The sequence below is a fragment of the Caretta caretta genome, chromosome 4 (genome assembly GCF_965140235.1).
Source record: "Caretta caretta isolate rCarCar2 chromosome 4, rCarCar1.hap1, whole genome shotgun sequence".
Lineage (NCBI taxonomy): Eukaryota > Metazoa > Chordata > Testudines > Cheloniidae > Caretta > Caretta caretta.
In genome coordinates, this window is record NC_134209.1 from 117780406 (window position 1) to 117793640 (window position 13235).

Below are 13235 nucleotides of genomic sequence, written 5' to 3' on the forward strand. Positions count from 1 at the left end.
TTCCTATGAGTGTGATGGAACTCCCCTCACAAGGTGTGTGGGGTTTTGTTTTTTAACTTTTGAAGGCAGCGCGGTAGAGCACGAGCCAGGCTTTCTAGTGACTGTAGCACACTGCTCCAACAAGTACTGTGTTCTGAAAGTTCTAGTCTCTCAATTCAACTGCAGGAAGTGACATGTCACAGAAAGACAAGGTTGGGGAGGCAATATCGTTATTGGACCAACTTCTGTTGGTGAGAAAGAGAAGCTTTCGAGCTTACACAGAACTCTTCTTCAGACCTAAAGAACTCGGTGTAAGTTCAAAAGCTTGTCTCTCTAACTAATAGAAGTTGGTCCAATAAAGATATTACCTCACCCGCCTTGTATCTCTAATATCCTGCGATAAGCAAAGCTACAACACCACTGCATACATCACAGAAAGAAAAGCCAATTCAAGATAATTAGAATAAGAGTACACTAGAAAAAGATGCATCCAAAACCAGCAACTTCCAATCTCCGAGGAAAGATGGGTGGGCAAGCAAGAATCGTGCAAGTTGATTTTTTCATAGGAGCAAAATTAGTAAATATTAACCCCTTCTCTAATGAGATCATCTGTGCATGATGACCTCTCCAAAATCCAAAAAAAGATTAATAGCTGTTCCAAGGATATAGGAGTAAAAAGCTCCACCATGCAGTAGCAACAAGGCAGTTGTGTATAAATAAGGAGTGAATATTTGGCATGTAAGAAGACAGGTACTTCCACTAAGGCACAATACTCAGCCTGTAGAATGATTCTCCCCACCCCTGCCCAAAAACTCCCCCCCAAAAAAACTACCTATGCAAAACCAACTGAAGATAAAAGCCATCCAAAATAACTGTTTTGATTCACGACCAGCCAAATCACAGCAATTTGAAATACAATCAGACAGCTAGTTAAGGCATGGTTAACAGGACTGCCCAGCAGACTGGTGTCAGAAGTTGGATAGATTTTCTAAATGCATCAGTCCACACCAAGCTCTTTTCTAGAAAAGTTCTTATACCACCCTCTTCACCACAGTAACTGAATACCTTCCAGAAGTTCAATAAGTGACATGACTAACATCTGTCATGTGTGGTCCATTCTCTCATCCTCCTCTCCGCACTGGAGGTTGGTGGGGGACATGTGTGCAGAGTGGTTTTTGTTTTAGTAGGTCTTTAAAAAAATATGCACACACTGCTAGCTGTTTATATTAGATAACATGAGGTTGAAAAAATGCACATTTCACTAGGAATGGAAGATGGTGACGTTTGTGATGGTCCTTAATTCCTGGGGGAATTCCTTCCAGTCTCTGACCAACCTCTGATGCAGCTGTGTCTCCTGCATTAATGAACTTTACTTACCCTTGTGGTGGGAAGTTCCACTGTGGCTGAGAAGTGGAGTTGTCAACCACTGTCCTCATCCTGGAGGCGATCTTTTAGAAATCTTGAGCCCAGGCCATCGAACACCTTGAAGATGAGGACAGACACCCCAGATAGAAACCCAAAAGCCTTTTATCAAACAAGTGGAGAAAGACTTCAGTGCGATGGGCATGTGGCAATGGGAAAAATGTTGTCAGGTTTATAAACTCTTTAAGGTGGAACTCTGGTAACACCTTAGAGAGGAATTTAGAACGAGTCTGCAGCACCACCTTATCCTCATAAAATCTGGAATGAGATGGGTTGGTCAAGACAGCTTGAAGAGTTCACTCACCCTGTAACTTGTAATCACTGTCATCACGAAAGTGACCTTCCATGTAAGAAACTTAAGATCACAGGAAATGAGTGCTTCAAAAGGAGGTTGCATCCACTTTTTCATAACCACATTAATATCCCAGACACAGGGATTTTTAATGAAGTTTTTTAAAACGGTCGATCCCCATACAAACCTGATAACAAGGATCATTCTTTTAGGGATACAGGACAACCATCTGGAAGGTTGACTGAAAACCTAATGCTGTACCTACACTGTACAGTGCTCAAGATCCAAATGCCAAAGGTGACCATAGGTATTCAAGACTAACAGGCTTCTAGTCTGCATCTAACTGGGAGGTCTTTGCAGACTACTGGTAAAAGCTGGCCAGCTAAGCATCTAGAACCTTCCAAAAACCCTCTCTTTTTGGTGCTTGCTGAAACATCCCTTTGGCTTTTGGAAGTGCTGAGGACTTCAGATAGAGGTGATTAAGTTCCCTCAAAGCCAGCTGGCGATGTGAAGTCAAATTACAAATCAGAGCCTCTCTTTTTAGTACACATTAGGGGTTAGAATCAGTCACAAGAATGGAATGAGACCCTTGGATAACATTTTCAAAAGCACTTAAAGTCACTCAGAAGCCTAAATCCTACGTCCCTGTCTCAGATCACCATGTACACTTCACTCTCCTGAGTACTAACTTCTCATGTTTGCTTACAACATTCCTGCCAATACATCTCAGAATGATGTTATGATGTTAGCTTTTTTTGCAACAGTGTTACACTGTTGACTCACATCTAGCTTGTGATACCTGGGGGTTAGAGTGTTTCTTTCCACAGTACTCCTTTCAATCCAGTCATTTCCCATTTTGTATCTGTGTGATTGATTGTTTCTTCCTAAATCGAGTATTTTGCATTTGTTCTGATTGAATTTCACCCTATTTACTTCAGACCATTTCTCCAGTTTGTCCAGATCATTTTAATTTAACAAGAGATGTGAAGCTGAAATTTAAGAAGCAGAAGAGACTCAAAACGTGAGCAGGGAAACAGAAAAATCCCTATTAACAGAATTTAAAAGAGAAATTTTAAAGACCTCTGTAAAACTACTTGAAATAGTGTGCTATCAAAAGCTTCAAAACATTCAAGTTTTTGAAGTTTATGGTATCCTTTTAAGATAGTCCTTTTAAGATAGTCCTTTTGATATTTAAAGAATATCAAAATTTTACACAAGGTAAGAAGAATCCTTGACTTGTTTTCAAACAGTAACAGAGATCCCATTCCCCATATATTTTGATTAAGCATCAGCCATTCAAAAGTGCCTGAATAAATTCCACTACACAGGAATAAGAATTATTTTCAGATTATCTTGTTTTGCAAGCTACCTGATCAAATTGATTTTCACAGCCGTGCTATTAACGCATCAAAATAAATTAAACTAACATGGCACCATTTATTTAAGGGAGACAGTTCTTTGGTTACCAGTTAGAGAATGCCAGTTTCTTCCACCTTTTCAAATAAAATGAGTTGTGTTTACCATGTCTGATTAGTCAATAGTGCACTCACCCCCTTTGGATCCTTGACAAAATAGCTCCCACTAGATCCTTGGGAAATTCGTTCTGGAAAGACTCCACACTCGATAGCTTGTTCTGTTCTCAGCACAATTTCTGCAAATTCTGGATCATCCAAAAATAAGTTCATCTCTGCAGTACTTCCCGCGTTTCCTAAAAAACAAAAAGTTATTCCTCTAAATGTTATTGAACTATCTTAGACAAGGTTCACACAATAAATGGCGAGTAGGAAAAAAATATATCAGTTCTTCCTCCTTTAGTTAGAAAACGGCACTAACATTCACTGGAGACCAAGGGTGAAATGCTGGCCTCCCTGATGTCAGTTGAGTTTTGCTATTGATTTCACCAAGACTAGGATTTCACCAAGTGCCAACAAAGTATCTATTGTTTAAAAAAGTTAAGCATTAAGCCTAGTTTGTGTCAACTTATCTGAGTTCAATATTGTAAAAATGTTTGTCATCAACTTTAATACAGAATAAATAAAAGGGAATATGAATAAACATTAAATTTAAACATGTAAACAACTCATGTTTCTTTTGTTCTTATAGTCTTGTTTCCAAAGGAGGGAAGTTCAAATGAGTGGTCTAAAAAGCTTTTATTGATCTTTTTTACTAATATCTGTCCACATATGTAAGTTGGCTTTGTAAAGAAAGCTAGATGAGTAAAGCATTTCAAGCAGCACTGAATATTCAAGGATATAGTCCATATAACAGCTTTGCTTAATATACTTGTTTTTTTACATTTTCAAATCCTCTGCCACAAACTAAAGTATGATAATATTGTTCACTAGCCATCCATTAAGCAGATCATTTGCAACTAGCATTAACATCCGGTTTAAGTTCTGAAATGCTTGTTAACATTCAAACTTTAAAGCATTCTAATTAACTGATCACCAGAGGGTTTTTTGCATACCAATAAACATAGAAATTACAGCTCTGTACAAGTGTGAAAAAAAAAAATTGAAGTACTATGAAAACAGTTTCCATGACTTTGCAGTTCTATTGCAATTGATACATTTTGAAATCTGTTTTTATCAAAAGCTTTGAAATCTGAAGTATCTGACAAGTTCTCCACAATTTTTTTTTTAAATTTTTGGTTAGGACTATATTTTACATATGCAAAGTTCTTATAGCTAGAGAAAATATTTTAGGGATTCTAATGTAAAAGTTAAGGCTGGTCTATCCATGGAATTATACAAGCTGTTCCTGAATAACTCCATATGTGGACACTTATTCCAGAATAAGAGTGCCTTGTTCCTGTTAAGTGTGTTAAGCTCTACTAACTGCCTGACATGAGGGAAGGAGAAACAAGCTCAAGGACACTTTAAACATCTCTTCCTGGAGTGAAAGGGGAGGGGGCAAGGACCCAGAAAACTTGATGTACCAGGGCCTGAAATTTCTCGCAACAGGCCTGAGTGTAGACAGGCCATTATTCAACCTTGTCTCCCACATACCTTACTCTTCTCCTCCCTCTTTTTGTCTCACCACTATCTTCTGATTCTCATCCTTAATTCTTTTCCCATGGGAGAACGTCACACCATTCAGCTCACTGGTTCACAGATGTATAAAAGACATGTTGATATTACTGAAGTCAGAGGTAAAGTTTTGCCTTATAATTACAAAGAATGTGGTGTGTGTATTATGTTACTGTACATATTAAATACAAAATTTTAGTCCTTATCATCAAGGCATTCAATGGCATGTGACCAGAATATCTAGATTCTACAAGATTATAGAAAGCTCCAGGATGAGGACAGTGCTCAGTAACTCCACTGCTCAGGTATTCACAATTCTCCTGGGGGAAGGAGGGGAAATGACACAGAATGAATGACATTTGACAGATGTTAGTCATGTCACTTTTGTGCTAATGGAAGTTGATCAGATACTGTAGTGATGAAGATGGCATGAGAAATCATACATGTTTAAAGTGTATGGGACCTTTATAGAAGGTCAGAGCGTCAGTGAAAATGATGTGAATATGATGTTTGGGGGCTAAAGTATGCCAGAGGATACCTTTATGGGACATTTTTTGCTTTTAAGGGTTTGTGGATGGGGTTACCCTTAAGCAATGCTAACTTTTCTTAACCAAGTTTTTGTCTTTGGGGGGATACACTATTGTCAACCATTTTTGATGTAGTCCCCAATACTGCAATCAATCCTGAGCAGGCAGATCCCCTTTCACCTCAGCTTCACTTCAGTAGGGCTCTATGCTGGAACAAGGGTCTGCCCACATCTAACTACAGAATCAGATCACTAAACAGCTTAAAATTCAAATGAGAGTCTAGATTGTATAACTCACGTCTTCTGAGCACCCTCAGCTTTTACGTATAGCAACTTCACTTGCTTAAGCTTTGTCTAGACGTGTGTTTAAGCGTGCAATATTAAAACATGTTAGCTAACATAAAACATTTTAAAGGAGTAAGACAGAAAGCAGCAAATACTTTAATACATGCTAAACTGATTGAGTTAAAACCGGGGCTCCCCCTATTCTATTCTTTACAGAATATACACTGTGCTCACCACCATAATATCTGAGCTCTTTCCAGTAGTGCATTAAGCAACATGACTATCATCTCTCATATACTGTTCTCTCAGACCCTTCCCAGTGATAAAAATGTGTGCAGTTGAGAGTTGTTGTGACACTCTGTACCTTAAAATAGCATCCTGGAACCTCCATATTCACCACGGTCATATGATTATGATATGTTTTGTACAATGAGTGCCTTGTGAAGTATCATCTTAAAATGATCTGTCCTAATCTGTTGAATTTTACTATCATTGTATGTGAAGTCACGAAGTATTGCTATAGGTTTGTTAATCAAATGTCGTGTGAAGTTGGGAATGCTCACAGCTAGCCTTTCAGTGGGGACAAAAGAGTTACATCAGGACCAGCCAGACATGTGTTGATTGCCCATCAGGAAGAATCCACTATCCCCGAGACTTAGAGAGGGGATGTACCCAATGAGGTCTAACTAAACCCAACCTCACAGCAAGGATCTTTCTAGTAGCTAGAAAAAGGTATAAAAGAGGGACAGTGAAATCATCACTTGGCCTCTCTCCATCCACCATTTCAAAACCTGGAAGACTGTTAGGAAGATAAAACTTTGAATTGGGGAAACTGGTCCCAGGTTGGGAAGGGGATCCAGCCTGTGTAAATTGGGGTGAGAGACTGTTTGATTCAAACCTTACTTAGGCCTGGTCTATACTGGGGGGAAGGGTGGGGGATGCAAGGTAAGTAGGTCTAAGTTACGCAACTTCAGCTACGAAAATAGCATAGCTGAAGTCGACGTACTTAGAGCTACTTACCGGGGGGTGTCTTCACTGCGGTAGGTCGACTGCTGCCGCTCCCCTGTCGACTCTGTGTACTCTTCTTGCTCCGGTGGAGTACTGGAGTCAACGGGAGAGCGCTTCGCGGTCGAAGCGATAAATTGACCCCGCTGGATCGATTGCTCGGGAGGTAAGTGTAGACATGCCCTCAGACTGTAGAATTTAGACTGAAAGATTATTATTTCTTATGTAACCAACTTTGATCTCTATGCTTGCTACTTATAATCACTTAAAAATCTGTTTTATATTTTATCTAAAACAGTGTTGTTTTTGTTGAAGTACTTGGGAAATCTCAGCTCAGGTTAACAAGGGTTGTTGCATATCCACTACCCTTTGAAGAAGTGGCAAACTAATTAATGATCTTGCACTATCCAACTCTTGCACAGCATAAGACGGTATATTGCTGGGGTGACTGGCTGGTGCTGATCTCTATATAATTTGTGACTGACTCATGCAATTTATCTGCGTGTGGGGCTCCACATGCTGATGGCTGAGTGATCACAGCACCTGGAAGGGTTGGCTGCCTGTCACTGGCATAGCACTGAGAGAGAGAGCCCAGGTTGGAGAGTTAAGGTGCACAGCAGTCCCACAGTTCCATGTTGTACCCTATGAATCCTGTCAGTTGTGTTCTGGAATTTTTATACATAAATATATAGCAATGTGGGTGTACATATTTGAAAGGCAAAGTCAAAGAAATGCTCCTTGCACTTTAGTCTGAATGGTGGAGAGGTTTATTATGGTCCCTAGTTCCTGAGAGAGTTAATTTCTGACTAGTACACAGACAAGCTTTACTATTATTGCAGAAAGTTCTATCATATCAAAGAAGCAAAGTTGTTGACAGTCTTCATTCTGGAGCTATAACACAACCAATTCAGCACATATTTAAAGGCAACATGCTTCATGTACTGTACACCATACTTTTAAAACGTGTTATGTCAGAACACATGAGCGAATACATTTTAACATAACTTCTTTAAATCTTAGGCCTGGTCTATAGTTAAAAGTTTTGCCAGAATATAGCAGTTAGAAATAAGAAAAAAAAAATCCCATCATTCCCCCTCTCCCCTCCAGAAAACTGACATAGCTATGCCAGCAATAGCCAGAATGAAGATGCAGTTGTGCAAGATAACATTACTTTTTTGATGATATAGTTTATTTCATTTGAGAAACTATTATAAAATAAACTGGAAAAAGGATTATTTTACAGCTTTAAGCTGCATCTCAACTAGCAAAGTTTGCTGGTATAGCTATACTAATAAACTTTTTCTAGTACAGGCAAAGCAGTTTAGACAAGGCCATAGGTTTACACTCCTTTACTGACCTGGAGAGGCTTGAAGAGAGGTATAAAGTCATAAGAAAGACAACTAACAATTTGTTAGTTATTACTTTCTTGCTACAACCCTCTTTTTGGCACTTTTGCATTTGGAATTTCACCGACAGACTGACTCACTTTAAAATTTGGACACTTTTCCCTTGAGTACTGGGTTTCAAAGACAATAAAGCAGTTATTAAAAGTCAATTTCATATTGCCAGAAATGTACACACCTGACACACTAATACAAAGCTCCCCAGTCCTATAATAGGTCATAAAACCAAGCACTGGATCACTTTTCACAGAATGGAAAGTGAATAAATATTATTCACAAGAAAAGGAAATTGGACAGTCCTTGAACAAGCAAGTCTGAAGGAGAAAAATGAGAAAGCTTTGCCAAGTTGTCAGGAATGATAGACTGTTCCAAACACTAGATACAGCATGACTACAGGTGTGAAGCCAGAACTTGAAAAAGATGACAAGAGCTGTTAAGTGAGAACTGAGGGCAAGTCTACACATAAAACGCTGCAGCTATGCCACTGTAGCACTTCAGTGAAGAGGCTACCTACGCTGTCCACGTAGGTACTCTGCCTTCCTGAGAAGCAAATTCTCCTACTGACTTAGCGCTGTCCACACCAGGGCTGAGGTCGATTTAACTGTGTCGCTCAGGGATATGGATTTTTCATACCCTGAGCAACATAGGTATACCAACCTAATTTCCTAGCGTAGACCTGACCTGAGAGGAAAACAGGAAGCAAGAATACACAAGACTGGATATAGAGAGGCAAGTGACCTCACATAGGGTCTTACATATAGAGACAAGGAGTTTGATTTTTAAGTTAATTTACAGTAGCAGCGTTCCTTAAAGCACTGTTTTTAGAGGATGGTGGTCCCAAAAATGATTACATTGCAATATACTCTCCCACTGTTCTAGACTAACAGTGACTGAAAGTAGTTTTTACATAACAACTGACCCACACGTTACATGATACAGATTGGTGGTGGTCTCCTGAGATGGATCCTTGCTGGCATTTTCAAAGAGGTATTGGGTATGGAGACTCAATTACCTCTGTAGATGAGAGGGTATCCTTACAAACAAACTAGCAGGGAAGGGGCTGTCACTGTCTATACTGTAGCCATTCCCTGAGCAAACAGGCCTTCAGTTAGGCAGCTCTTGCAAGCAGCAAAAATAGCTTTACAATGATCTCATACTACACCCCATCCCCTCCCCTCCCTCTTCAGGTAAACTCTCTCAAATCGAATAACAATTACAACTTTGATCTTGTTCCAGTAACAGCGCCTGTTTTGTTCCGGGCTCACTTCTTTTAAAAAGTTATTTAAACTAAGTAAGTCGTATTCCAGAACATGGAAGCAAGAGGACGGAGGGTAAACCCTCCTTTTACACGGTGTGGGGGAAGGCTGTATGTGTGTATATAAAGGAAGACTGTGAGGTACTCCCCTTTAGGTTTCCTACCCTAACAAGCCAGCAGCACCTCGGAAAGAAAAGAGAAAGTGAACTGGATAAACGCTGAGTCAAGGGATCAACAAACCAAAGACAAGGCATGAATGGAGGGGTGGTGGTGAGGAATCCCCGCGTTCCCCCGGGGGGGGGCAGGGGGACAAAGAGTAGAAGCCAAGGGGAGCGCTGTGGAAATTGGGGGAGGGGAGGCAGTCCCACCGGTACACCAGCTGTCCCAATTTTATAGCTACAGTCCTGATATGTGGGGCTTTGTCTTATGTAGGCACCTATTACCCCCACCCCCTCCGGATTTTTCAGTCTTGCTATCTGGTCACCCTACCCACCGGGTGGGTAGTTTGTGTGTGGACAGGGCTCCGCTGTACCTGCAGCAATGCGAGTCTCCCTGTCCCAGGAGGCACCGGCGCTCCGGCTCCGGCGGGTGGCAGATGCTCCTAGCAGCGGCTCTTCCTCACCATCACCCTCAGGGTCCGTGTCTATGTCCCCATCCTCCTCCTCCTCCAGCCCCGAGGCCCCGCCAAGCCTCACGGCCCCGCCGGGAGCTGCCTTCACGCCGTGGAGCCCCCGCGCGGGGGGGCTGTCCTGCAGCGTCGGCTCCGAGAGCAGCAACAGCCGCTCGTCTGGCTCCTCAGGGCCCGGCTCCGCCATTAGCGTCTGCGGCGGGCTGGGTAAGATCCTGCGAGCCGCCAGGCGGGCTCACACGCTACCGGGGGAACGCATTGCGCAGCCAGCAGCCGAGAGTCGGACAAACAAGCTCTGCGGCGCCACCTCTCAGCAGCCCTCACTGCACATGCGCACCGTGGCCGAGGACCGTAGAATACCTCGCCACCCCCTCAAGGACCAGCTCCAGGAGCAAATGGTACAGCAGGGAAAGACTCGGCCGCTGAGCCCTTCCACCCTTGTCCCCTTAGCCTACCTAGGGAGACACTCTTCCAACACCCGCCCCCGGCGCACGCACTTCAACAGGGAGACCTGCACTCCCAAGGTAGGGTGACCAGATGTCCCGATTTCATAGAGACAGTCCAGATTGTTGGGGCTTTTTCTCATATAGGTACCTATCACTCTCCACCTCCTGTCCCGAGTTTTCACACTTGCTATCTGATCATCCTATCCCTAGGGGCCTGCCCAAACACACAGGCACAGAGCCAAGCCACACACTGCTTCTCTGCTCTATTCTCTGTTGGGAAGCTTGAGTTGACAATATCTTTCTTTACACATTTATCATTTTTTATTCTCTTGCTTTGAAAGTGAATTTTGGGGCCAAGGCACCAGCTCCAGTAACGCCGCCACCCCACACAAGTACATTCAGGACGATTGAGGCAATCTACAGGCCTGGGCTGGCTGCATTTCGTGAAATTTATACCATATATGAAATTGCTACAGCACAGGACTGCTTGCTGCAAAATGACACCCTAGAATCTAAGTTGAATACATAAATTGATTGTAACTGATATTATTGTGGGAAATTAGTCATTTTATGAAATTGTAAGGGTCCTTCAGTGTGCTACTTGAAAAACCTAAATAAAGTTACTTTTTTCAGTGACTGATAAAATAACCAGTCAAATACCTGACTGGTCTGTTTTATCACAGCTTAACTGCGGGACATGGACTTTGGAGCCCGCTCATGTATCATTTGCTTATATAGCTATTAATATCTGTAATCTCATAGAATCTCTTCATATTTGCATTTCTCTTTTCATTTGTTTCTGCTGAAGATGAGCAGAATGGACCAAATTTATCCCTAGTGTAAACCCAAACAAATTGGCCCTTTATGCCCAGTAAAAATTACATGGAGACAAAAGATATGGGAACTGATTTTACAGTGTTGCATATTATATGGTCATCAATCCCTGTGCACAGTGGGTGTAAAAAGCTACCAAACCATAATGGCAGAAAATTCTACACCCACTCTGCACACTGAATAATCAGGTCCCGTGCATCTCCACATAGGTGAGTTAGCTGCTACTGTTTTGTAGCTATTTCAATACTGTCCTATAGCATTGGTGAGACAGAACCTCCTTTAGAAGATTCCAACAAGTTTGGAATTTTTTTCTGCCAATAATGGGGGATGGACTGAACAAGAAATATGTTTATATTTCCCTCTCCTACCCCATTTTTGTATACTGGAGTGGAAATGTTAACACTGTTTGGATCTTCTGCTCATGTAATGGGAGTTCTGTGATTTGCTCAAACACTCCTAACCTAAACAGCATTCACGATAGCTCACTCACTGACTCATGGTACAGATCTCAAACAGGAAAATGCCCATAATAATAAATTATTAAATATATAACATACATTATTTACAAACTATTAATATTGAATTCAAATTATTAGCTCATGTTTCTGGATTAACAATGGTCTTTTTAAAAATGCTGAAAGATCTGGATTATTTCATTTTTTTCATATCTTTTTCATCGATTTGAACATGAATCTAATCCTTTAGTGTATCTCACCGTGTAGATATTTACCTCTTACAGTGGTGTCTGAACCCGAGAACAAAGAAAATATAAAAAGAGGCTAAGTACAAATAGAAGTAAACCCCCATGGTAGCTCGCTCACATTCAGTGTGTTTTTAGCTTTAGGTGGGCGCCCTCTTGTGATACTTTCAAATAAAGAACAAAATAAATAATGTCCCTTGTTGTATGAAAACAAGATTAATTCAGTGCATCATCACATTCCAGGTACAACACAAAATATTTTAATTTCTAAGGGAAAAATCTTTTAGAATGGCTCTTCTATGTTCAAACAGGCTGAATAACAATCTATTAACAGGTTTCAGAGTCGTGTTAGTCTGTATCCGCAAAAAGAAAAGGAGTACTTGTGGCACCTTAGAGACTAAATGCATCCGATGAAGTGAGCTGTAGCTCACGAAAGCTTATGCTCAAATAAATTTGTTAGTCTCTAAGGTGCCACAAGTAATCTATTAACAGTAAAGTGTGAGCCAACAATTATTCAAATAAGTTTAACATTAACAACTTGTGAGGCTTGTTGATGATGTAATCAAATCGATTAAAGCTATGTTCAGTACGGTAAGTGAGGTCACTATGTATGTTTCCCATGTTATTTAGCCATCTAAACATAAAACTGAAGTGGAAGAACCAGATAAGACTCCAAAAGTAAGTTTTAAGGGGCCAGTTATATTTGCTCAAAACTAAACATCAGAAGTATGAACTCAGGGACCTATCCGACAAGCTTACTTTAAAAAAAGTCTCAGTCAGTCCTTTATTTCTTATGTATAAAAACAAATAACCAAACATTCTAAACTAGAAAAGATTTTGTGGAGACAGAATACATTGCTCCTAAAATTCCAGTTCTACTAATTCCTCTCTTTTAGTCCTTCCAACCTCAGCCTGACAGAATGAATTGTTCAGGCACTCCTCCTGCTTATAAAATGCAGGCAAGAAACAAAAACATCTCTAACGGAATTCCACATGTCAAATATTCAAAACAGTAAAGAATTGACAAGCAATCCACAGCTTGAAATATTTTCATACTAAATTGTTATTTCAAATAGTTAACCATTTTTTAAAAAAAGTATCTGCTTGAGTGTCAAACTGAAAAATGGCTACATCTGATTAATAAGCTTCACTGTGACTAAACTGACCAGTTATGGAAGTGATACTAAACACCTAAACAAAACTGGGCTGAATAAAAGTTACTCTAGCAGTTTTAACCTAATTTCTGCTTGCTTCTTCAACCTAAACATTGCTTCAATGCATTGTTTGTGTCTAGTTTTAGATTTAAATTTACTTTGCAGACAAGATATACCACATAATAATGAACCACTCAGGAGAATGTAAAAACGTGGTTGTTTAAATAAGATGGTCTTTTAATACAGATGCCAGAGAAATTTATTAAAAAGCTAAAAG

The 13235-nt window shown here is 40.5% G+C and overlaps 2 protein-coding genes across 3 annotated transcripts in view; one reads left to right on the forward strand and one right to left on the reverse strand.

The window, feature by feature from the left end:
• The window catches only part of PI4K2B (phosphatidylinositol 4-kinase type 2 beta), a 40461-nt gene that overhangs the window by 24996 nt on the left and 2230 nt on the right, over positions 1-13235 (reverse strand). Inside the window, exons 1-2 of one of the 2 annotated variants that reach the window (XM_048848697.2) lie at positions 9729-10157; positions 3244-3401 (exon numbers count right to left, since the gene is read on the reverse strand). In XM_048848697.2, the coding sequence (XP_048704654.1) occupies positions 3244-3401; positions 9729-10011 (441 nt within the window). In that variant the 5' untranslated portion in view covers positions 10012-10157. Of the gene's footprint in view, positions 1-3243; positions 3402-9728; positions 10158-13235 lie in introns of those variants that run through there. The other variant, XM_048848698.2, reaches the window with a different exon arrangement.
• The window catches only part of SEPSECS (Sep (O-phosphoserine) tRNA:Sec (selenocysteine) tRNA synthase), a 50336-nt gene continuing 47282 nt past the window's right edge, over positions 10182-13235 (forward strand). The window contains exon 1 of the mRNA XM_048848695.2: positions 10182-10348. Coding sequence (XP_048704652.2) covers positions 10220-10348 — 129 coding nt within the window. The 5' untranslated portion in view covers positions 10182-10219. The remainder of the gene's footprint in view (positions 10349-13235) is intronic.